This window comes from Pelmatolapia mariae, linkage group LG3_W, assembly GCF_036321145.2.
Source record: "Pelmatolapia mariae isolate MD_Pm_ZW linkage group LG3_W, Pm_UMD_F_2, whole genome shotgun sequence".
In the NCBI taxonomy this organism is placed as follows: domain Eukaryota; kingdom Metazoa; phylum Chordata; class Actinopteri; order Cichliformes; family Cichlidae; genus Pelmatolapia; species Pelmatolapia mariae.
Window position 1 is genome coordinate 14534951 of NC_086229.1, and position 27075 is coordinate 14562025.

The window sequence follows — 27075 nt, forward strand, 5'->3', positions numbered from 1 at the left end:
ATTTTCACCACTGTGTGGCATCTCCCCTTCTTCTTACAACACTCAACAGACGTCTGGGGAACGAGGAGACCAGTTTCTCAAGTTTAGCAATAGGAATGCTCTCCCATTCGTGTCTAATACAGGCCTCTAACTGTTCAATCGTCTTGGGCCTTCTTTGTCGCACCTTCCTCTTCATGATGCGCCAAATGTTCTCTATAGGTGAAAGATCTGAACTGCAGACTGGACATTTCAGTACCCAGGTCCTTCTTCTACGCAGCCATGATGTTGTGATTGATGCAGAATGTGGTCTGGCATTATCTTGTTGGAAAATTTATATTTTTTCTGCATTGATGGTGCCTTTCCAGACATGCAAGCTGCCCATGCCACACGCACACATGCAACCCCATACCATCAGAGACGCAGGCTTCTGAACTGAGCATTGATAACAACTTGTGTTGTCCTTTTCCTCTTTGGTCCGGATGACATGGCGTCCCACATTTCCAAAAAAGAACTTCGAATCGTGACTCCTCTGACCACAGAACAGTCTTCCATTTTGCCACACTCCATTTGACATGATCCCTGGCCCAGTGAAAACACCTGAGCTTGTGGATCTTGCTTAGAAATGGCTTCTTCTTTGCACTGTAGAGTTTCAGCTGGCAACGGCGGATGGCACGGTGGATTGTGTTCACTGACAATGGTTTCTGGAAGTATTCCTGAGCCCATTCTGTGATTTCCTTTACAGTAGCATTCCTGTTTGTGGTGCAGTGTCGTTTAAGGGCCCGGAGATCACGGGCGTCCAGTATGGGTTTACGCCCTTGACCCTTATGCACAGAGATTGTTCCAGATTCTCTGAATCTTCGGATGATGTTATGGACAGTTGATGATGATAACTGCAAAGTCTTTGCAATTTTTCGCTGGGTAACAACTTTCTGATATTGCTCCACTATCTTTCTGCGCAACATTGTGGGAATTGGTGATCCTCTACCCATCTTGGCTTCTGAGAGACACTGCCACTCTGAGAAGCTCTTTTTATACCCAATCATGTTGCCAATTAACCTAATTAGTGTTAATTGGTCTTCCAGCTCTTCGTTATGCTCAAATTTACTTTTTCCAGCCTCTTATTGCTACTTGTCCCAACTTTTTGGGGATTTGTTGACACGGTGAAATTTTGAATCGACATATTTTTCCTTTAAAATGATACATTTTCTCGGATTAAACTTTTGATCTGTCACCTACGTTCTATTCTGAATGGAATATTGAAATTTGCCATCTCCACATCATTGCATTCAGTTTTTATTCACAATTTGTTTAGTGTCCCAACTTTTTTGGAATCCGGTTTGTAGTTAATTTTGTAATATTTTTCAATTTTTCTTCCTTCATTTAATATTTCTGTCATGTTGTTTTTGTTGTTGTATTTAGTTTTTTATCTGTGTGTACTTTTTTAATCTGGATGAAAAAGTTGGATGTAGCTAGCTGTGATGTGTGGTGCATTAAATAGTTGGTGTTTATTCTACTTTTCATTTTTGGGACTTTTGGAAGTGACGTCACCTTTGGTTGCCATGGAAACAATCCGTGCATCAGAGCTCTGTGAACTTTATGATGATGACCATTAATCAAACTTCATTCACATATAGACTATAAGAAAAAATGAGCTTTCATCATCTGTTTCATTTGTAAGTGACGGTCAGTCGTAGTTCTAATGAATCAAAGGATGTTCACAGTGTTTTGTTACTTATTTTAGTTTTATTTAACACTTAGTTCATGTTTCAGCTCCAGCTGTTTAAACACTGAACAACCTTAAGGTGAAAAGTATCTAACTGGGTTTTCTTCCTATATTATCTATATGTTGAATTTCATTCATGTAGCTGATTGATGAGCCCTTCATGTCAGTGTTGTTTTATGACAGTATTTGGATCATTTTCTCCAACCTGTGAAACTTTATGTGTGTGAGAGCTGATTCACTGATGGAGGAATTTGTGAAAGAAGAGCTGAAAGAAATGCTGACACAGGCAGAGTTGAGTCCCTTTAAACTGACACGTTAGATAATGAGGAGACATGGCATTCCAAGAAAGCTGAATATAAACCTGCAGGGGAATACTGTGTGTTGGTAGTCATGTTTCCTCATTATCACAATAAAATTTTAGATACATCCATAAGATTTAAGCTTTTTTTTGGTTTGTTTTTTTTAATCAGTTTTAAATATTGATTTAATAAAAACAGTTTTTATGTTGTCGTCACCACTGAACATTAAGGTAGGACTTTCCTCTCATTTATTTAAGTGAAAGCTTCCAAATGTTTTTTTTTTTTTCTCTTGGCGAAGGCAGTCACACTTCTCTCCTCCCCCTTCCCTTATCTTCCCTGCTTAGCGTCTTGTGTCCTTGTCTAGTCTCATGTATTTTCTTACTTTTTCCCTGGAACACTCTCTCACAGTCTGTTCTCTAAAACCTAAAAGACAAATTATGGATTTGATCAACTGGCCCCTGAATGCAATTGACACCCTCTTCTCAATGAGAAGCCTGGGCTCAGGTGAGCCTGACTGTAAGACACTGAAGACACCTTTTCGGAACCATGATTACAGGGTTCTTGCTGATCGGCACTGGCTTAGCCCTGGCTTATCGAAGAATAAAGAAAGCGGAAACGGCTGTTCAAACCCCCACAAGGCTGCCCACTATGTTGATTGGAACAATGGAGCGAGCTGTGGCTTCTCAGAATGGGTTCATTCTACGCAGCACGGATGACATCTTGGAGAAGCTTGTGGCTGCTGTGAGTACTGAGACCGACAACATCTGACAACATCTCAGAGAGGCTCACGACTGTCGTGAACACTCATGCTCTATGAGCACAATGGATAACATCTCGGTATGGATGGATGACATCGTGGAGAGGCTAACAGCTGTCCAACGGGAATGCTAGAACATCTTTGAAAGTCACATGAGTTTTTTGCACTAAAGTGAAAACCGCCATCACTTCATTTAACACAAATTTAATCCCACATGTGTGAAAGAAAAACAAAACACTTTTTTTTAAAAGTCTGTAACAAAACCATCAAATCTGATAAAGGTTATTTAAATGCTGCAAAAGAAGAATGGATTGGAATAAAAAAATACATATGCTAACCTTAATTACTGGGGGAGGATAATGAATTATGCTCATAGTGAGTAAAAAGTAAACTGAGTGCAATTTATGGACAGAGATTCACTTTTAATGTGAATGTATAATATAATACAGATACATTAAAAAATGATCCCAAAACAGAATAAATTATTACAAAATATGAATAAAAACTATAAAAATGGAGGCAACTTTGCTTGTGGTAGAATGTATACAATGTATGAAAAAATCTTTATTGCAGACACTAATTTTACTAATTCAATAAGACTAATTTTGTGTTGTCAGATTTATGAGTTTCATGCTTTCATCGTGGTACTTGAGAGCTTGACATTTTCTCACACTGTAAAAAGTTTGAGAAACACTGATAAGTGTGTGTGTGCTTTTAGAAAACATTTAAAGCTGCAGTACAGAATCTTTGAAACAAGCTTAAAACATTTTTAGAATATAAACAGAGCATCTGCTTCTCTTCACAGCTCCTCACTCCTGACTTCAATACTTGAAATGTGCAATTCACTTGTATTTTCACTTGTATTTTCACTTGTATTTTTTTTTATTCCTATTTATTCTATTTATCCCCTTCGTATAATTTATTTATATATGTCTCTGTATTTTTATGTGTGTATATATAATATTCTGCTCATGCTCTGTAATTTCTGTCAGTGCTGTGCTTTTGGAAACCGAATTTCCCAGAGGAACCCACCCGAGGGATTAATAAAGTTTTATCTTATCTTATCTTATCTTATTTTATCTTATCACTCCACGAGGGCTCCGTTTGGCTTTCTGATAGTGAGCAAATGCGATGTAGGTACTGCGGCAGTCATACAGACAACTGGACGGTCCAAAAGTTGGCCTACCTATTACTGGCTGAGGTTTTAGTAGAGTTGTGGCTGAACCACATACGTATATATATATTATTAATTTTAATCTCCCCATTACCATTGATTATTAATTGATCAATGATAATGTTATGTTGGAATGTTGAGCGTCAAAAATGTTTCAACCCAGTTTGTTTTGCAGATCCTGTAAAGCAGCTTTAACACAGGGAGAGAAAAACTTCCAGATTGTACGAGTAAAATCATTTTTTTTTCTTTGTCAGTTTAACAGTTTCTGTTGCCTGTCACTGTTCCCCTTCTGTTTTCTTACCTGGTTCTTCCTGACCTTTAACTTTCTCCCCACGTTACCCTCTTTCCTCTCTCCCTCTTTGGACTGACAATCATACACAAATAAATTGTATTCAATTATATTAAAAATGACATTAATATGAAAAAAATATTATTAAGATCACTAACAAAGTCCTGTCTCAGTGTACTTTCAACCAAAAGGCAAATAACCAAACCACATGAACATCTAATAAAAGATATAAATATTGAAACACTGATCCAACATTATTCTTGATTGACGGATCATTTGATTTTACACTTTTACCTGAATGTGGCTCCTTTAGAAAAAAAAACATCAACTTCCTAACATCCATTATGAACCTGACTCTCTCTGTACACACACACACACAAACACACACAAACACACACACACACGCACACCAGGAGTTATAAGGTTAATGGGCATTCAGTCAGTTAGCTAGTTAGTATCCATTTCAAACAGGACAGTGGTAACAGCAGTAGCTACGGACAATTATAAGTTTTAGATTTTAAGTAGGCTGTATACATTTCAATAGGAGCAACAGGACGGTCAAATATCACTGAATTTACTACAGAGCAGGACGGATTGTAGGGTAGCAAACATCGTCAGAAAACAAGTTTTCCACACTGCAGGATACCTGGTGTGATGTTCTTCGGGGCTTTTTGATATACATAATAATATACAGTACATACATAATACATAATATATATATACATAATATACAGTCTGACGTTATCTCGGTCTAAATGGAGAACAGAAACGATAAAGAGGCAGAGTGATGTGTAGCTGGGAAGAGGAAAAGAAGATAAACCAGTAGAGCAAGTTAACTTGAAACCATGACATGTTTCCATTTTGGGCGGGGGGGTTAAATTGCCCCCTAACTCATTTCCTGCATCTGTACTTGCATCCTGACAACAAGTCCACTTTTTTCACCACACAACACTGACGTTCGATTTCTTGTAAGCCCAACAATTTTGTCCCAGGGCAGTTTCATGGCCGTTACACTTTGACATACGTTTCTCCTCAGGCTCACATTTGCCAAAATCTGCGTTTTGTCTGGACACAAGACGTCGCACACCTTCATCATGCAGCTTTTCAGAAACTCTCCCTCGGTAACCGATATATATTTTTAAATATATATCGTGATAAATATTTTGGGCCATATTGCCCTGCTCTACTAGATATGAGCATACTTTACATAACTGTGTATGAACGATGATCAAGAGACAAACTTTGAAGATGCAGAGCATGATGTCGCATCATCAGACTGTAAACAAACATCCACCAGGCTTCTTTGCTGGCAGAGGTGATGATTCTCCCATCAGGGATCAGTAGAGTGTATTAACCTGTGGTATAAGCAGCAGTCAGTGAAATATTACTGTTTCAGATAAGAAATCTAGCACATGAAAGCCAGGGTGGGAGGGATCTCTGCAAACTGACTCACCTCTGCAAGTGTGAAGCTCAACAAAGATCTGACTCTGCAGTCACAGACAAACAAAAAACTCCAGCTGGGAGATAGAAAACGCTGTCTGGGTCTTGCTGGATGTTGCTGGTCAGAGTCCCAAACTATTTTTATCACTTTGGTGTATCTCAACATTCAGTTATGCAGACATATGTGTTCTTAAAAGCAATTCTTTGTTTTGCGGGCGGAGTGGAAGCCGTTATGCTTCACAGTGCACCTTAACAAAGAGGGGATGCTTTTTATTTACATCTAGTCAAAAGTGTTGGTAATAGTGTTTTAATCACACTAATTTTATAATTCTGACAATATCTCAGCTTGCAGCGATGCATGCATTTTATTTTAAAAACGGCACAAGTGGGAATTTCTTCTGAATGGGTAATCTCAGCTTGTTCACAAGCGTTTCATTTAATCAAACCACTAGTTTTAATTTAACTAGTTTTTACGCATCTACTGGGGTTTCTTTCACGGGTTGATGAAATTATTTTATTCGGGATTTCGGAATGTTGAACTAAGAGTGAGACAGGGGCTACTACTATCTTGTTATTGTTCTCATTTTTCAGAGGGAGACATGCAAGCAGGGGACCTCTCAGACACGCCAGACTCCGAATTGCCCGAGTATTACTGTGACACCCACTATGATGATGTGATGCTGAGGCTCAAGACATTCCGATTCATCCCTGCCACACGCTTGTTTGTACGCTCATACACAGTCGATGGGACTGGAACACAATTCAGCAGGATTGCAGAACACACCATGACTGCACTGAGATCATCACAACATATAGCGTGATGGAAATTCAGTTTCCAGTAGCACAGCACCGACAGAACTTGCATGTTACAGATACGCTAAGGGAAATGAGAGTAAGGATATAAGCACACAGCCCCACTCCACTGACAACCTGCTGTTGGCCAACACCCTCAACGACTCTTACTGCTGGTTTGAAGAGACATCAAGCAGCCTTGACACCTCCACCTTCCCCAACAATAGAGACACTTTGGTCCATCATCCCCCCACCTCCCCACTCCCACCAGCACAGAGCCATCACCACCATCAAAGACTTCACCCACAGGAGCCCCCTCCTCACTCCACAGCTATGAGGATTTCACACCACCTTCTCCCACTACAACCCTTCATATTCATGATGTGAGGACGCAGGTTAACCCTTTAGACCTACTAAAGAACCCAGTCCGCCTGAGCTTATCTTTATATTTTTACATGTTGTAGTGCCATTTCTGGGAGTATTTTAAGTTGCTATACATCAATACAACCATTATATCCCAAATTTTAATCATATGTATGCACTAAGTCATCAGTAACTACATAAATTGCAATAGTGGTATTTTTACACAAATTTCTAGTTAAAGTAATTTCAGAGGTTCATTCCTGAAAATTGTAAATGTAAAAAAGTTTCATAAAACAGTTTCCAAATTAATTTTGAGTGTCTTCATAGTTTTATTTTTGAGATACACCAATTTGTATATACTGCAGCCACCAACTTTGAAATTCTCCTTTACATGACTTATTTAAACATTCTCCTCTTGAATGCAAAATTCTTAAAAACATCTTTTATCCTTTAAGAGTAAATAAATCTGAAAGCTGTTCCATCCTAAAAGAGTACAACAATGTGTAGTTTATGATGTTCTAAAGGTTTCAGCATCTTTTTGAATTTGTCACATGTGTGGAAAGGTATGAGTGAGCCTTTGTATCATACTGTGAGTGATGCTCGTCAGCACACAAACCCAGAGTTTCTCTACAGGGACACAGAGAGAGTTATTCCCTGTACTGTAAGGACACATTCAGCATTGTGCAGTAAATCCAGATCATCCCAGTTAAATGATTACATGGATGTGAGTGTGGTCGTCAGAGCAGCACTGATCAGTGTCAGGTTATAATGACCAAGGTGTACACAAACACTAAGTTTGAGTGTGTGCAGTGAGACTTCAGTCAAAGCATTTAACTGAGGTGTGAAAAATAAGCTGAACTCTACAGCTTGTTGTGGTCCCCTGTGGCTTGACAGCCTTCCAGCTGTTCTCCAGCATTTTCATTTACAGTCATAAAATATCTCCACATGTTGCTCCTCTTTCTCTCTCTCTGCAGTCCAAATGCGTCTTCTGAGCGCCTCTGAGTCACGTGACGGCAGAGTAACAAATCCCAGCAGGGCAGGAAGAAGGGGGCGGAGCAAAGTGCGTCTGCCGCATAAGAAGAGGTGTTCACACAGACAGAGCTGCTTTTTCATCCACAGCGAGTAAATAGTGAACCTCCAGGAGAGAAACAAACTAAAGTATCGATCATATACCACTACCAACGTTTGGATCGATATCTGCATCGATCTGCACACCCTTGTCTCCTGGATCGTAGCTGAGATCAGCGTGAACCACGTGGGTCTCTGCTCCCTGACCTGTTTCCTGTTTGGAAAGAGTTCCAGCTTCATCACGGAGTTTCTCTCGGTTTGTGGGCTCATCTAAAGGTAAGCACCGAGCTAACTTCAACACTAGATTTACTAACCCTGCGCACATTTGCAGAAATCCCTTGAACCCAACACCTACTAGAATTACTGACTTTTTTATTTTCTGGTGCAAGTCCCGAGGTGTTAATCACCCCTGCTGAGATTTGTACAGGTCATATGCTCGATTCACATCCTGCTTTTGTTGTGCAAACCACCCATTGTCTTTGAGGCCTGGCACATTTGCTTTTGCACACACATACAAACGCTGCAAATCTGTTTGTTTGACAGTGTAAGACAAAAGCAGCAAAAATAAAAACTGTACCTAGAGTACAGTCTTAATGGCTCACTATACAAACAATCTGGAGACATAAATATTGACACGTGTAGGGCTGGGGTATATCATACCGATCACGGTAATACCTGTAATTTTAGGCAACGATAGGAAAATGAAATATTGCGATAGAATATGGGTAAAACGCGCATGCGCAATCCATATGTTTACATACACACATGGCGGGTCGTTAAATGAAACGGATGAACCAGAACTGGTTTGTAAAAATGCTGCAACTTCAGTGGTGTGGAACTGGTTTGGCTTTCGTCCGTCAGATACACAACAAAGCTCCAATTTTTGGTAGAGCATGCTAGCGGGCCGTCGTTATTACCGTGTTTTTGGAAAATACTGCGTCTTAAAATCAATCCTTTGATTTTTCTGAAAATCGTCAGCGCCCCTTATAATCCCGCGTGCCTTATGTAACTCTGGTTGTGTTTACTGACCTCGAAACGATTTTATGTACACGGTGCTCTAAAATCTGTCAAATGTTTCAGTACGACTTTGCTCAGCTATGAAGCCACACCGCTTGATGGTAGTGGTGTACTTTTCAATAAATAGGGTGGATGCCTCAGTGAATTACTAAATCGCAATTAATTTTCATGACCTTAAGTGTTTTTTGTGATGTTTCCTTTGGTATTATTAATTAGTTAAAACCCAGGACATAATTAGGAGAAAGAATTTATTTATAATTAAATAAAGAATGTTTTATTATTGTGGTGGCTCCTGGTCTGCGATGCCATTTGTCATATGGAGACGGCGACCTTCCAGGCGTGAAAGGTCAGGATTTGATGCGAAAGCCATGGTGTTATTTAAACAGTGGGAGAGGCTTAGGATCCAAAATGGAGTTCTCTATCGGATCACAAAGGACCCCCTGAGTAAACAAAGGAGACATCAGTTTGTTTTGCCTGAAAGTATTAGAGCAAAGGCATTGAACGGTGTCCATGATATTGCAGGACATCAGGGGCAAGCGAAGACTTTATATCTGGCAAGACAACGGTTCTTTTGGCCGAAGATGGAGTCTGATATAAAGGAGTATGTCAAATGCTGTCAAAGATGCATCCTGGCCAAAACACCAGAACCCTCTGCTCGAGCCCCACTTGAGAGCATCAGAACCTCCGCTCCTATGGAGTTGGTGTGTTTGGATATTTGGAGTGCAGAGGATAGTAAGCAGCGCTCAGTAGATGTTCTTGTCCTTACAGATCATTTCACTAAGCTAGCCCATGCCTTCCCTATGCAAGAAACTATGGGACATGTTTTCTGTGTGTATGGGTTTCCTGAGCGTTTTCCTGAGCGGATTTACTCTGATCAGGGACCAAATTTTGAAAGTGAGCTCTTGGCAGAACTGCTCAAGTTCTCGGGGGTCTCCAAATCCCATACTACGGCATACCATCCCATGGGAAATGGAGGGACTGAGAGGTTTAATAGGACACTGGGCAACATGCTTAGGTCCTTGCCCCTCAGAGAAAAGAACAAGTGGCCTCAACAGATACAGAGTTTGACATTTGCATATAATGCAACTGTACATGAGACCACGGGTTTTGCCCCATTTCAGCTCATGTTTGGCCGCATGTTTGTTTAAACAGGTGCTCTGTGATCCTGTAGTTGTGGATCACAAAAGTTATGTGAATACACTCATGTCACATCTTCATGAGGCAGCTTGGATTGCCCAGACTCATGTCATCAATGAACAAGACAAACAGGCAAAAGGATATAACAGAAAAGTAAAGGGCACTCATTTGAACATAGGAGACAGGGTACTCATTGCAAATAAGGGCGAGAGAGGAAAGAAGAAACTTGCTGACAAGTGGGACGCAACCTATCTGGTAGGTGGCTTATACAGCTGAGACTAGAGCTTATAGCTTGGAGGTTTAAACCCATGCCTAGGAGCCATAAATTCTGTAGATTTGTCCCGGTATTCCAGTTAGATTGTTCACCTGACTGTTCTGGATTTTGGTGAAATCTAGGAGGGGTGGATGTAACGGGTGTATTAAAAAATAATTTATATTTCACCAAAGATCCATCCTGCAGTGTTATTTTGATTTGTCAGTATTGGTTATGTATATGTGTTTATTTGTATATGTTTATGTTAATAGAATGTTAACTATAATGTCAGTATTATCTTTTAATTATATAGGTTTACTTATGGTAGAATGCTGCATGTAATCATTTGTGTTTAGAAGTATGTAGTTGATAGTGTAGAATTAAAGAAATTATTTTACTGCTATTGTTCATATTACCATGGTATTAATCACATAATCTCCAAGTAGGGATAGTGCATTTAGATGAGCAAACATATTGGCAGTCTGGTAAAGACCCATTCGTAAGGAAAAGGATTTTAATCGCTTTATACATGATTGCATTTGTGCTTATTAAAAGAGCTGTGGCTCCTGGTCAAGTGAAGGTCAGGAACTCTTGGCAGACGTTATGATCAGCCAATACATGGTGAGGATGACGGAGCTCTGAAAGGAATTGCAACACACCTGCTTACATGTCATATTTTGCAGTTATTTGATTATCCTTTATTACTTATATTCTTTAGAGTTAAGTTTTAAGAGTTAAGTAGTCTAGTTCATATTTTTAGAAGCATCATTTGAGTGTGACATTTAGTCTAGAAATTACACATATCGTTTCAGCTGTGTACGTGCGGGCCTTCTGTGGGTGTGAGGTGCAGAAGGGGTCATGACACCATACACAGAGCACACACACACACACACACACATACACCCATACACGAGCATAGGGCTGTTCGATATAACGATATATATCGGATGACGATAGAAAAACGTCTATCGTTTCATTTTACGCTATCGTTTGTTTCGTGGTGTCGCAAAATAAACTGTTTATGGCAATATTGTTTTCATCATTTTGATGGTCACTGTAGTGGCTATATTAATTTCTTAAAGTTCTCTCTTTCTCTTATATTTAATATAACCACACTACGGACGGACAAGCGCTTGTTTTTTATGCGTTTTCGTTAGCAACAACGACGGTAAAACCACGGCGTGTCCGCTTGTTTATTTTCCACATAAACCTTTCACAATAAAGCTCAAGATCCTGTTGAGGCTTTTCAAAATAAAACGAGTCACGTGAAAGATGCAGAGTATTTACGGATGAGAAGCAAAAAAGAGCCGCCAGGTGCTAAAAAATAAACCTTAGACTCAAACGTTAGAACAGACTTTTCTCCGCAGCACGCTGTGTAATAAATACTCACAAAGAAAACGGCGGCCGTTACAACTTATGTCTAAAAATGTATAGTTCCATGCATCAGCTAAAACACTCGACTCCAGGTACGCGACGCCCAGCTGGAAACACTTCACGCAAGTCGAGATGCCCGAGATTCACAGAATTTACAGGAAATGTTACATTTTTGTAATTTATATCGTTATATCGACGATAGATTTCTTAATATCGGGATATGAGATTTTGGTCATATCGCACAGCCCTACACGAGCATAGGAGTAGAATCATTGTAGTAGGTTAGAAGTTGAGATGTGTTTTTGCTGTAACCACAAGTGTGCCGAGGCTGTCAGTTGAAACAGGAAGACGCTAAATAGGTCATTAAGATAAGAGCGAGCTTGTGGGGACAACACCTGGATGGAAACGAGACAATGTTCTTTTAAACTGTGTCAAAAGTTAACTGAACGGTTGTGGTTTTGGATTGACGTATGTTTTACTGACACACTGGCAACAGGAAAGGGGGGCTGTACCATTTCACCCCTATAAAGCCTTTGTTCTGAGTATTGTCAGGAGTTCAATGCTGAATCTGCTCAGTGTTGAACTCCATGCATGTAACCAATAAATCTTCGCTTTGATCATACCTCGTGGACCAGAGTTGTTATTTGTTTGAGAGCCCTCCGTACTCCTTTCTCCAATTTTGAATCTTAACAATAGTATCCTGGAAGAATGTCTCATCCTAGGAAGCTTGTGTGATTCCAGAGTGTTCTGGTTTTCACACCCACATCCTGGGAGCATGGGAGAGGTCGTACCTTCTTTTATTGTTTTATGGCAGGATAAACGTATCTATGTCTGTTTTACTCTAAGTGCATTTTGTTTAGATGAACTGCTGGACTTCCAGGCCAGCAGGTTAGGAAGTCGGTTATGGACACACACACACACACACACACACACACACACACACACACACACACACACACACACACACACACACACACACACACACACACGCACACACACACACACACCTAAACATCCACATTCCAATGTAAAGAACAAACACCCACTGATGTATAAATAAAGAACAGGGCAATGGCACGGCGCGAGTCTCAGAGCCCGCACCTCTGTGCGAGTTCTGTGGCTGCCCTTGCTTCCAAGTAACTAACTGCAGTGTGTTTCTCCTCCCTGATTCTCAACTGAAGAAGTGTTTTAGAATAAATCTCTTGACAGTTTATTTTCTGTATTTATATTTTGGGAGCTTTTATTTTGTTTGTGTGACCTTTGACTTCCCACGAAGTCACTTCCTGTAGCTGCGCGCTATTTTCCTCAGTCGCCTAGAGGTCCCGCTGAGGAGAGGTGAGCGTACGCTAGTGTTCTCAGTAACAGAGTGAATAAACACAGTTAAAGTAACTAAAAGTAATTCAAACACTGCTTGTTCCCTTTGTACATTTTGTCTCACAGTTCTGTTAGATGTTTTAGTGTGAATTATTGTTTCTCTGTCGAGTACAGCACTTTATTGTAACATGCTAGTTAGCCATTTTCAGATGAGAGCATATGAGCATGCAGGTGGCTTCTCATGTGGTCCGCTATCCTTCTCTCTCCCTTAAAGGTGTTCATGCAGAAGTCCAGTAAAGTGAAGTCGCTGTACTGTTTTATTTTTATTATAAACAGGTATGTGAGCTCCCTCTTTTATTTTTGTGTCATGTGTACTGGTTATATCTTTTGTTTGTGATTCATGTTCACTGTTTCAACTTACTGTTAGATATATGTAACTATATGTAATATATGTAAAGTCTCCCTAAACTATAATTTTGTTGTTGAGGTAATTGTCACTATATGGTCACGATGCAGTGCATTTTCATTTGTTATATATGATTATAAATACATTTTAGCAGTATTATTTGTTAATTGGATTTGTTGTGATGTTGCACCTCAGTCGCCTAGAGGTCCCGCTGAGGAGAGGTGTTCATGCAGAAGTCCAGTAAAGTGAAGTCGCTGTACTGTTCTATTTTTATTTTCAACAGACAGTTCAGAGAGAATAAATCCGCCCAGCTGGCAAAGTGAGAGCTGACTCCTCTGGTCATTCGCACAACACAATGCAGAGAGCTAGCGGCACTCAGAGTTTGAGGCCAGACCGGCTACACATACATACATACATACATATATGACGGTGCAGTTACTGCAGCGTCACTTACAGAGATCTCAACTAGGAAGCACACATCACAATACTTTTGTATATTAAAGTCCAGCCTCACAATACGTAAGCAGATATCCTAATATGCGTCAGTTACTTGACTTCTATAACACTTAAAAACCGTCCTCACCGTCTCACACTCTGTGTTTCCTGCTGTTTTTTCTCCTCGTACACGTCTCTGAAACATCCAGAGTACATTCTGTGCTAATCTCACTGAGCAGGTGTACAGGCACAGCCAAATGTCTCTAATCTTTGCCCTAGAAACAAGTCTAATATTTATCTGTGTCTGTAAGCGTGTTTGCATTGACCCTCAAAAGACTGAATGCCAACTCTCATGAGCACATTTGCAATGTGTGTATGAAAATAAGTATAAATACTTGTTTAATAAAAGCTCACAAAATACCACTAATAAAAGGCCGGTTAGAATAATGTATTTCCCACAAATCACTGCCTCTATTTGTGTCTCTGTCACTGCAGGACCAACGTGGATCGAGAAGTCAGCGCTCTCAGGAGGCCGACAATTTTGTTGAAGAAAGAAGTGGAAGAAAAAAATACAACCGTGACGAGTTTGGGAAAGATTTCACTGTGAAAGCTTCCCTAAAAATGCATCAGGTCATCCACACAGGAGAGAGACCGTTCAGCTGTGGAGACTGTGGAAAATCTTTTACCAGGTCTGGAAGCTTAAAAAGACACCAACTCATCCACACTGGAGAGAGACCGTTCAGCTGTGACGAGTGTGGAAAGTCTTTTACCACGTCTGGACACTTAAAAACGCACCAACTCATCCACACTGGAGAGAGACTGTTCAGCTGTGGAGACTGTGGAAAGTCTTTTACCCAGTCTGGACACTTAAAAAGACACCAACTGATCCACAGTGGAGAGAGACCGTTCAGCTGTGATGAGTGTGGAAAGTCTTTTACCGAGTCTGGAAGCTTAAAAACACACAAACTTATCCACACTGGAGAGAGACCGTTCAGCTGTGGAGACTGTGGAAAGTCTTTTACCACGTCTGGACACTTAAAAACACACCAACTGATCCACAGTGGAGAGAGACCGTTCAGCTGTGACAAGTGTGGAAAGTCTTTTACCGAGTCTGGAAGCTTAAAAACACACAAACTTATCCACACTGGAGAGAGACCGTTCAGCTGTGGAGACTGTGGAAAGTCTTTTACGCAGTCTGGACACTTAAAAAGACACCAACTAATCCACAGTGGAGAGAGACCGTTCAGCTGTGACGAGTGTGGAAAGTCTTTTACGAGCATTTCACACTTAAAATCACATCAACTCATCCACAGTGGATTTAAAGCGTACACCTGTGATCAGTGTGGCAGAGCTTTTACTCACAGTTACAGCTTACAGAGTCATCTAGTTACCCACTCTGGAATTAAGGCGTACAGCTGTGACATTTGTGGAAAAACTTTCAGCCGGATAGGGAGCCGAAATACACACCTACGCATTCACACCGGACATGATGTGTACAGCTGTGATCAGTGTGGTAAACAGTTTACTACAAACACAGAGTTACGACATCACATGTTTACCCACACTGAGGAACGACCTTATAAATGTGACCTGTGTGAGAAGACTTTTAAATCTCCACGTTACCTGAAAGCACACCAACAGATCCACACCAGAAAGACTCTACAAGTGCAGTTACTGTGAGGTATGTATTTATATTTTTATCTTGTCAGCCCGACTGTTTGAAACAACTCTGCTCATCAAAGTGTGTTAGCATGTTAGCAATTCTACTGGCAGCTCTGAATGATTATTCAGACTCTAATCACAGGTTTTTAGGGATAGTGTTTGAGAATTGTGTTATTGTTATTGTAGCATTAAACTAGTATTACTTTAATGTTTTTACTCTTATCGTTTTTATAGCACATTAAATTGAGCTGAGTGTGATAATGTAAACAGTAAAATGTAATTGGACTTTGGCAGAGATGCTCTTTATTTCAGGTGACGTTCAGGATAAAAATGTTAAGGACTGACTTACACTGTCTTTGTGTTTTTGTTTAGAAGCAGAGCGACACAGATGGATCAAGTTCTCAACCCTGTCATCGCTGTGGGAAAGACTTTTGTTGTGACCTTTGTGGAAAAACTTGAAGTCATTGAAGGACTCTGAAAATACATCAACGTAGACACACTGGAGACAAAATGAACTACTGTAAAGAATGCGGGAGAGGCTTCACCACTTCAAAGGACTTCAAACAATATGAACTCCTTCACAGTGGCGTTAAAAAGCATGTCTGCGATTAGTGTGGGTCATCCTTCATCAGTGCACGTCAGCTTGAAAAGCATAAACGAGTCCACACATGAGAGAAACCATACAAGTGCAGACACTGTGACAAAACCTTTTCACAATCATGTGATCATACTAAGCATGAACGCAGACACATGAAAGAGAACTTCATCACGGCGCCCCCCGTGTGCGGCAGCCTGTTACAGCAGCTCTGCTCGTTCTGAGTTTCTTTCTTTCTTATCTTTTTCTTCTTGTAATTTTTTATAACTAACGTATTAGTAATTAGATAACAAATTTCCCACGTGTGGGACTAATAAAGGTTATCTTATCTTATCTGTGAAAGAGTTTGAGTAATCTCAGTTCATACTCTACTCAGAAACGATTCCATGTTACAAATAAACGGTTACGTCTTGATTCCTGCTTTTACGTTAATCTTGTAAACAGTACATTTGCATAATGAACAATGGGCTGTGAGGTCAATTTCTTCATCATTAATATGCAAATTCTTATGAGCATTGATCAACAACCACTGGTCAATGGCCATGAGTACCATTCACAGAGTAAAAATTTGCATAATGATTATGAAGTTTACTGTTACCAATGTTCAAAAACATTTACTAAATTATTCAGCTTGTTTGTGTAATTAAATCCTGCAACAATTAAACCAAAATTTTATTTGTTAAATAAAGAAATGGTTTACTGACAAACAGTTTGAGCCGTGATGTCATTTCCTGTATGTCAGAGCAAAACCTGAAGTGACCAGTGTTTAAAGTCAGAGTCAAATTTTGTGTCAGCATGACCTTGTGAAAACTGCTTGGCGATGCTTCACTACGTTATCTGCTAACTGTTAGGGTGTAGAAGGACGAAACTCCCAGGGTGACCAGTGGCAGGAGCTTCCTGATGCAGAGAGTTGAGTGTGGGGGATATAAAAGAGAAGCTGAGGCATCCCAAGGTTAAAGCTGGCATAACTGAACTTTAGTGTTTGATGTGTGTTTTGGCTCTCCTGCGCGCAGTAATTAATAGCTTGAACACAGCAGAGCATGATATAAAGACCTGGCTGTAGCTCAGGAGGTAGAGTAGGTCACCTACTCATCGGAAGGTTGGAGGTTCGATCCCAGGCTCCTCCAGTTTGCATGCCAAGTATCCTTGGGCAAGATACTAACGCCAAGTTGTTCTCCGATGCATCCATCGGAGTATGAATGTGTGTGAGTGTAGTTAGAAAGCACTCAGTATAGAGGTATTGCTTGTGAGAATGGGTGTGACTGGGTGAATGTGGCGTGTTGTATAGAGCACTTTGAGTACTCCAGGAGAGTAGAAAAGTGCTATATAAGAATCAGTCCATTTGCCATGAGTGACCAAAGTGTCTCTATTGTTGGGGAATTCTCTATTGAGTTGTGAAAGCTGCTTGATGTCTCATCAAACCGGCAGTAAAAGTCGTTGAGGGCGTTGGCCAACAGTGGAGTGGGGCTGTGTGCTTCCTGAAGTGAAATCTGGCATTTAGTCAGCTGTGAGCGAGTCTTTCCCAGCTGACTAATGCTTAAGAACTGCATTGACCCCATTTCATGATTTTACACTTTTACCTGAATGTGGCTCCTTTTTTAAAAAAAAGAAAACATCAACTTCCTAACATCCATTATGAACCTGGCTGTCTCTCTGTACACACACACACACACACACACACACACACACACAACAGGAGTTATAAGGTTAATGGGCATTCGATCAGTTAGCTAGTTAGTATCCATTTCAAACAGGACAGTGGTAACAGCAGGAGCTAAGTTTTAGATTTTAAATAGGCTGTATACATTTCAATGGGAGCAACAGGACAGTCAAATATCACTGATCTAAACGTTACACGAAGAACACACCTGAATAAAAGATATTGATATATACAAATAACATAATAATAAAATAACTGACCAGCATCCTGCAGCATCTGGAGCAGCTGTGTGGGGCTGTCATGTCAATAAGGATCAAAATCTGTGGGGATGTTTCCAGCAGGGGTTATAACCTGCAGTCAGCAAGGTGTACCTAATAAAGTGGCAGTGTTTATGTCACAGTGCAGCACCATCAGAAAACGGTGGTTTACATCTCTGTTACAGGAAACCTGAAGAGTTAAAACACAAGAGAAGAAAATCTAAACGTTACACAAAGAACATAAAAGAACTAAACTTCATAAAAACTTCACAAATGATGCTTTAAATGAAAAATAAATCTCTGTAAATAATTCAACAGGTCACATATTAGAACCACCTTAACTAAAACTCTGTAGCCGCTCACTGTGGTTTGTCCCAGCACCTCTTAGGAAACAAACTGCTAACTTCAGTGTTAGCACACACTGTTAGTAAACTATGCAACACAGAGTTCAGGTTTCAGTTGTGTTAAGTTGTGAAGTTGTGATGAAAGTTTTCTTACTGACACAGGTAGGATGGTCAGGCGTCCTCTGTTCCTGCACCGTTCATGAACTGTCACTTATAAAATGCTGCCAAACATCAACTCCACTCAATAACTAAACGTGTGCAGGTTAAAGTGATGGACGCCCAGATCTGCACTCCAAATAAAAACAGACTAAAGGTGTTTCCTTCACAAACAAAGACAATATTTACAAAGATCTCACAGGTAAACTGTGAGCGATCACAGCAGCATCTCATCCTGACTAACAGCTTTTAGATGCAGGGAGAGCGTCGTGGTTCAGAGGTGCTTCAGCAGATGATGAAGGCCTTTCTGTTGCATTGTGTAGTGCTGTGGATGCCATGATGGTTGACTGGGTCTGGTTCTACTGAACTCACAAACACTTCTGAGGTATTTACACCTGAAGCCTCATTTAATGTGAGTCAGAAACAAACGGCTCACCTGTGATTAATGGATGTTTCCCTGCATTTATATTTGCACACAGTTTATTTCTTACAGCAGGAAAACTGAACAGAATGTATGTAAGAGGTTAGAGTGAGGATGACGTCACTTAATACAGAAAATCCATGTTTGTCTGTTTTGATGATGAAGGACTTCTTTAGCTCTGTAAACAGCTACACTTGAGAGGACAGAGGTGATTTCATGGATCAATAACAATGTGTTTATCAGCTTTCATCATCGCAGTGCAGACATGACGTCAGATCTATCAAAGTGAAGGCCGTCTCTCTGATGACGTCACAGAGTCGTTCTGTCCAATAAAGGATCTCAGATCAGCTGCTGCCATCTTGTGGCCACAGTTGGTTACTGTCTCTGAAAGTTGTCTCATGTTTCCTGTTGTCCTGTTAACAAAGGCTGGAGCTCATCATGCTGAGAGGGGAGCAGCATTTTTTGGCTCTTCACACATGTTCATTATATTCTGATGATCCTGGATGGAGACAAACTACAGATAAGTGTGTTCAGCCCAACTAGTTTATCTCATTACAGCAGTTTGATGTTTCCCTTTGAATCCCCCTGAAGATACTGACAGTGAAGCACGTACATAATACTCCAGCCTTTCAACTCTGAGCTTATTTAGTTCTATTAATACACTGAAATCTCATTTGTGTCATGAAGAAAGTCTTTAATCAAACAGAATTCAAAGATCAGAAACATTTCATATATGGAGTTAAACATGAATCATTGTTTCAACAACATATTTATTGTTGTCATAAACAGACAAGAAGACAACAACAAACTGCTCCTCCCATTCAACACATGTCAGTCCATATCCCAGCAAACTAAATCATCTCCATTTACACACATCAAATAGAAACATGAATCACTTGTAATGATTAGAAACTTGATAGAATTTCAAATCTAGTTTGGGGAGTCATTCAGTGAGAAACAGTGAAATGATTTTCCATGTGAAAAGGTGGACAGCAGAAACAGAAAGAAACAGTGAGAACTAAAGAGAAACAAAGAGCTTTGGAACAACGAGGCAGCAGGAGGACAGCTGCAGTTTAACAGCTTCAATTCACTGACAGGAAACAACATTAGAAACATCATCATCCTCAACTCATCTGCTCCACTGACACTGACACCTTCAACGGCAACACCTTCACTTTATCCCATGTATTAATGAATGGAAACATCCTGTGAGTGAAAGTGTGTGTGAAGGTGTGTATGTGTGTTTTAGTATCAGGATCAGAGAACGACAGCTTTCCTCTGTTCCAGTCCAGATTCACTCTGATCCTCTGGAACTTCTTCTCTACTGAGATAACAGTGGGAAGAGTTGATGGAGCTGATGGTGAACATGCTGAGTATTTACCTCCATCAAACCCTATTACCCATAATCCAGACCATATGTCTCCCTTCCTCTGCACAGACTCTGCTAACACACCCAGTGTCCACCCTGTACTGTCTCCAACTTCAACATCCCAGCTGTGAGTCCCTGAGTTAAAGCCCTCAGAGCCCAGGACAGAGCAGAAATGATCAAACCTCTCTGGATTATCAGGAAGCTGCTGTTCATCTCCTCCTCCTCCTCTCACACTGGTCAGATCTTCAGACGGGATGAGATCTGGCTCAGCAGTGTTTGGGTCCAGAATGACAGGAGTGTAGGAGACCATGTCCTTCATGTTGTTCCAAATGTTGAAGGTCAGGTTGCCCAGGTGTTTGGCCTGGTCTATCAGAGCTCCTGAGGGCAGCTGTGGATCATCCAGCAGGGGGCAGCGCTGGACTCTTTCCACTGCAGCCTTGTAGTTGTGCAGGAATGAGGCGTCTTCAGCTCTCAGCTCCTCCTCTGTGGCTCTGACTGTGTCTGAAAGAGCTGCTATCTCTCTGCTCAGAGCCTCCATCTTCTCCTTCATCATCCCACTCTTCTGCTCCTCTTCCTCCCTCAGTGCAGCCAGCCTGGCCTCCTCTTCCTCTGCTAGAAACTGGTGAAGCTTCTTAAACTGCTCCTTAATCTGCCTCTCTGTGTGTCGGGCCTGGACCTTAATGTGTTCTGCTGTTTGATCAAACTTCACTTGAACTTCTTCACAACCCTTTAACTTCTTCTTTAAGGGCTCCAGAGTTTCCTGAAGTTCCTTCTTGTGTTGTTGTGCAGCTTCATCGATGGGTCTGAATCTGTGATTGGTGTGTTTTTCTGAGGCACAGCAGACGAGACACACTGGCTGCTGATGGTCCAGACAGAAGAGTTTGAGTTTCTCAGAGTGCAGACTGCAGAGAGCCTCTGAAGCTCTCTGATCTCTCTCCTGTAAGAACGACTCACACAGGTTCTTTAAAGCCAGATTTAAAGGTGGTTTTTCCTTTGAAGATCTTCTCTTACAAACTGGACACTCGTGTGTTGGTCTCTCTCTCCACCATCTCTTCAGACAGTCTTTACAGAAGCTGTGGCTACATGACAGAAGAACAGGATCTCTGAAGACCTCCTGACAGACCGGACAGCAGAGATCCTCCTCTGATCTGGAAGCCATTGAGTCTGTGAGTGAAGCTGAAAACAGCAGACAGGAAGTACAGTCAGTCCTGGCTCCCCTCCCTCCTCTACTACCTTCACTGAAACTTCCTTTGAGTCGTGTTTTTGCTCAAACTCACATTCAGTGTGTGGAGCGTCAGCAGCTTGAAGCAGCAGTGTTGGAGTTTTCCACTTTTCTCTCCTGTAGCTGGACTCACTCAGAGGAAGCTGCTAGTTTGGTCTGAACTCAGTCTGATCGTCTGTGCGTCTCTCTTTACTGAGGATAAGAAATTCCTGTTTCCTGGTTTGTCACATTTGAGTGACGTGAGGGGGGAGAAAAATGTTGCTGTTTCACTTTTAACTAAGGTGTGTTTCAATCCTGCCTGTAGCTCAAAAACTGTAAAACAGGTTTTGCTTCATTTCACCTCCACAGGTCACAACATGAAACCTGTTGTGAAGTTTATAAAATAAAGTGTCACTCGGTGGTGCAGCTGTTTGTCAGCTTCTATTTTAGACTTTGTTCTGGTTCTTGTTCAGGTTCCCAGCAGTGGGAGTGTAATGCAGTCACACACACACAGGTGGTGTTAAGGTGGATTCACTTTGTTACAGACAGTGGTGTTATTTCTTGTAACTAAGGTTGTGTTTCACTCCAAAGTTCAGACATTAACCTGCCAGAAGTTGGAAAAGTTGCTAATAAAGAGCTTTTATCTCATTTCACATGCAGGTCAGAGCATGAAAGCTGTGATGCAGCAGTTTGAGAAAAATTGCTGCTGATATAAAATATTTTTTATGGTTTTACAAAATATATAAAAGAGCAGAAAGAAAAGAAATAAGTGTAAAGAGTGCAGCAAAATGCATGTTTTAGTGTGAGTTGGTTCATCTGATCTGGTTGTGTAAAAGTCACTGCATGACACTGAGTGTTACTTTTGTGTTACTGACACTCATCTCTGACTCAGAGAAACGATTTCTCCCCTGTGATGTTCACACAGTGCTGAGTTACATGTGTGTGGAATTTTTACTGTTTTATAGAATTAAAGTTTTGCTTTTCTCTTACTTTCTTTTTTCTGTCATTTACTAAAAAGTCTCTCAAAGAAATAATGAATTCTCCACACGTGTTTGAAGGTTGCATGCAAATATTATGTGATCTGCAGCACAGTCCAGTCTTTACAGTCAGGGAGGGCTTTTAATTTGAAAGACACCACACAGGAAGTTTCAGAGGAACAGAAGAAGAACCAAAGGATGGTCTGTGATGTTAAGGTTAGTGTGATCAGCATCAGCTGGAAATATGAAACATATCAAACATGTGAGGAAGAAGCAGCAGCAGCTCACACGTTTACCACAACCACACACCGTCCTCTGAGAGCAGCGTGGCCTCCATCTTTGAAACACACAAACTCAAACACACAAACTCACTGATTGATTATTGATTCATTGATTTTCAGAGATAAGTAGTTAAAGTTTATTTATTAAGCTCTTTTCACAGCGGTCACAAAGCGCTTCACACAAAAGGCTCAAATAGTCAAAGGAGTTTGCAAAGAAAAGCGTCTGGACTTCTTTAAGTTGCTTGAAGACGTTTCACCTTCCATCCGAGAAGCTTCTTCAGTTCTAAGGTCAAATGGCCGAGAGTCCCAGATTTAAACCCAGTGGGAGTTTCCCCCCAAAGAGGGACAAAGGACCCCCTGTTGATCCTCTAATCACATGAGTCAAGGTGTGAAAGTGGGTGTGGGTCCCAATCAGCCAGGGTTTCGGGTGAGCTCATTGTGAAACCTGGCCCCACCCTGTCATGTGAATTCCTGAGGTCAGATGGCCCAGGATGTGAGTGGGCGTTAAGTCGTCTGGGGAGGGAACTCAAAACTGGATTATAGATGGCAGACAGTTGGTGTCGTAAACCACCGCCTCTGTTCAAAGATGGTCGCTCACAGTGGACATAGATGGCCTCTTTCACTCCTCTTTCAAACCATCTGTCCTCTCTGTCTAAAATGTGAACATTGGCATCCTCGAAACAGTGACCTTTATCCTTAAGATGCAGGTGGACTGCTGAGTCTTGTCCCGTGGAGGTGGCTCTTCTATGTTGTGCCATGCGCTTGTGAAGTGGCTGTTTGGTCTCTCCAGTGTAGAGGTCTGGGCATTCCTCACTGCACTGTACAGCATACACCACGTTGTTAAGTCTGTGTTTTGGAGTTTTGTCTTTCGGGTGAACCAGTTTCTGTCTGAGTGTGTTGCTGGGTCTGAAGTACACTGGGATGTCGTGCTTGGAGAAAACTCTCCTGAGTTTCTCTGATACACCGGCTACATAGGGGATGACAACGTTGTTGCGTCTGTCTTTCTTATCCTCCCTCGCTGGTGTCTGATCTTCTTTTCTGTGCCTCTTTGCTGACTTTATAAAGGCCCAATTAGGATAACCACATGTTTTGAGTGCTTCCTTTACGTGTGTGTGTTCCTTCTTTTTCCCTTCAGGCTTAGAGGGAACATGTTCTGCTCGGTGGTGTAGGGTCCTGATTACTCCAAGTTTGTGTTCCAGAGGGTGATGTGAGTCAAAGAGGAGGTACTGGTCCGTGTGTGGGGGCTTCCGGTAAACTTCAATGTTGAGGTTGCCGTTCTCTTCAATGTGCACAGCGCAGTCCAGGAAAGGCAAACAGTTGTCCTTTGTGTCTTCCCTGGTGAACTTGATGTTTTTATCCACAGCGTTAATGTGCGCAGTGAAGGATTCCACTTCTCGTGTCTTGATTTCACACCCGATCAGATCTGCACACTGTTTAAATGAGAAAAGGATTTAGATTGAAGCCTGAGTGAACAGTTTTGGAAGAGATATGAGCTTTTGCAGGTGAGCTATAGTGTTGTGCTAAACTGTAAGCGTGTTTTGCCAAATGATCTTAGAGTTTTGAGAATGTAATTTCTGTTTCGAGAAATGGGCCAAACCAATGGAGAAAAACTGTAATAAAGTCTCTTTGATTCTGAAAAGACAGAAATGGCAATCAAGTTGTTTGAAGCAGTTGAGAAAGCAGTTCAGGAGATGCTAAAGATGGGCCATCAGTTCCATCCACTGAGGATACATCAGGCAGTTCTCATTTCCCAAGGAGAACTGACATACAGGGACGTCAGCTGCCAGTGCACAGCAAAACAAATTGTGACCTGTGAGTGCTTTAATGCAAAGCATTTCACATTCAATCAACAGACAGCACCCACAGCCACAGAAACTGTGGCAAAAAGGTCACAAAAGTTTGTTTTCACAGAAAACTCCCACACACGTGCACACTAACATCCAAACACACTCAGGACATGTTCAGTACTGTTACCCAATATTCATTCCTTGATACTTCCTGCAAATATGTTTGGTTGATCTTTCATCCAGTTGGTTAATAAATTACATGATAATAAATTTGATAAGCTTGAGGTTTGTGTCTACTTGAATTGATTAATGTGCCTTTGGATCGACATGATTTCTGCTTATATGTCAAGGTTAGTGCTGTGGCAAGCAAGATGAGGACCCAAATGCAGGACTCACAAGACACAGAGGGATAGGGAGGCAGCTGTATTAGTATAGCAAGCCATTCTGTTCAAAAAAGCACAAATAACCAAAACTCAGGAAACTAGGAACTAGAAACATGGAACTAAAGCTAGGAAACTGGAAAACCAAGACTGGAACAGAAAACTTGGAATCACGTGGCGCTCTGCAGAAACACAGCAACACAGGATAATGACGTGACAATGGACAGAGGAAAACACAGAGCTTTAACACACCAGAGAGTGATGAGGCAATGGGACACAGGCGGGAAACACAGCTGGGACCAATCTGACGAAATGAGACAGGGCGGAAGCAAAACTGAAGACTCTGAACCAGGACACAAGACTGTCAAAGTAAAACAGGAAACATAAGACAGGCACAGAGATGCAGACTTGACAAGGAGGCAGTGATGACAGGGGAGACCGAGAGAACATGGAGCACAGAGACAAGAGTAACTCACTGCGACATGGAGACACACTGACTGGGCATGCACAGCAGATAGATGAACATAGGGATCGGGGACACTAGACATGACACGTGGAACACAGGGAGGCACAGAGACAAAATCTAAATCCTTGAAACTGCAAGAAAGACGAGTATAAAATAAATAACACAAAATCAGAAAGAATTCAAAACAGGAAATACAAACCCTGGTCCTCAGACCCAGTACCTTGACAGTACATATAGGGATGTTTTTGGTCACAAATATCACTTATTTTAGCATATAATCAACCATTCCATCAAAAAAAGACCTTTTTTGTGGGGAAAACAATGAAATTAGTTGATGCTTGCTTGCTTACATGCTTTTTTAGATGTCACATGAATTTCTGGCTTAAAAAAACTCATAAAAATGTAATAACATCTCCTGTGATTGACTAAAGTCCATTTAGAATAGTTAGATATGTATGTTACTACATTCAGTTTTAAAAACTATATAAAAAATATATTATTTCATGTTGGAGATGGCACCCATTCGGTGCAATGACCCCTATAAAAGAAATAAACGTTGAAAGCTGAAGTTAGTCTTTGTCCTTGCCAGCTCATTTGTCTCTGTTCTCTGTCATTTCCTTGTCTTTTATTATCCCTGTGCACTGTCGGATTCCTGATTTGTTCATTTGTTTCGATTCAGAGACTGTTGAAATAGCCGATAAATGGCTCACTCAGATTTTATGTCAGCTGCCTTTACGTCCTGCATTTCAAAACGTAAAAAAAACGTAGAAAGATTTAGCCATGAAATTCTGACTCAAATCCATCTGAAACATACAATTATATTGGAAAAACATTTCAAGTTATACATAACAGATTTGTTGCAGATTAACTGTTAATAATTGGTATCAAATAATTGGATGAAATTCACAGTAAGTGCAGTTGTTTGCGTCTTTTATTGTCATTTTTTATTGACATCTTCATGTTTACTATGAAAACACACACAGGTGTAAGAACAGCCAATGGAGAGGAAGCAAGCAATAATAAAGGAAGGATGTCAGGAAATAAATTAGGACAAATAAAACAGAAAAATTAAATACAAATACACTCACACACAGGAACAGCCAGCTGTCTGTACCAAAGATCAAACTTTGGTACAGACAGCTGGCCCTGATCTCTGACATGATTAAGTTTGAAACCTTTAACTGTGTTTTTATCTATCTATCTATCTATCTATCTATCTATCTATCTATCTATCTATCGTTTTTGTTCTTTTGTTTTCACTGATCAATAATCAAAGAACACACAGATCAAACTGATTGATCAGTCATCAGAGGAGTCGGATCAATGGAGCTGCTTCTGTTCCTGATGTCCCCTGTTTGATCCTGGACCTGAACTCTCCCTGCAGAGGAGACACAACACAGTCAGACAATGAAGTCGATCATTTCTAGTCAAAGCAACTCTAAAAACGAAAACACTGAAGTGATATTTTATTCACATCAGAATTATATGTGAGAAGAAAATGTTCAACCTCATTGTTCCAGACTGTCAGAATCAAAGAGCATCACTGACTCACACTGGAATGTGGCTTAAGGGCAGGAATAGCTCAGTAGGTAGAGTGGTTGCCCCATGATCAGAAGGTCGGGGGTTCGACTCCACTGAACAGCTACCTTGAGGTACCGTCTCTACACACTGCTCCCCGGGCGCTGCATTGGTGGCTGCC

General features: G+C 40.9%; 2 protein-coding genes across 2 annotated transcripts; one reads left to right on the top strand and one right to left on the bottom strand.

The window, feature by feature from the left end:
• Nucleotides 1-2547: 2547 nt before the first annotated feature.
• LOC134620738 (gastrula zinc finger protein XlCGF57.1-like) lies at nt 2548-15570 on the top strand. The gene is made up of 5 exons (XM_065470120.1): nt 2548-2746; nt 6253-6382; nt 6534-6836; nt 8067-8160; nt 14316-15570. The coding sequence occupies exons 1-5, from the start codon at nt 2548-2550 to the stop codon at nt 15498-15500; spliced, it is 1911 nt and encodes a 636-aa protein (XP_065326192.1). The 3' UTR covers nt 15501-15570.
• A 2878-nt stretch (nt 15571-18448) lies between these two features.
• LOC134624240 (E3 ubiquitin-protein ligase TRIM35-like) lies at nt 18449-21697 on the bottom strand. Its single transcript, XM_063469202.1, has one exon. It carries the CDS (start codon nt 21441-21443, stop codon nt 20040-20042), a length of 1404 nt encoding a protein of 467 aa, XP_063325272.1. The 5' UTR covers nt 21444-21697; the 3' UTR covers nt 18449-20039.
• Between the last annotated feature and the right edge of the window lie 5378 nt (nt 21698-27075).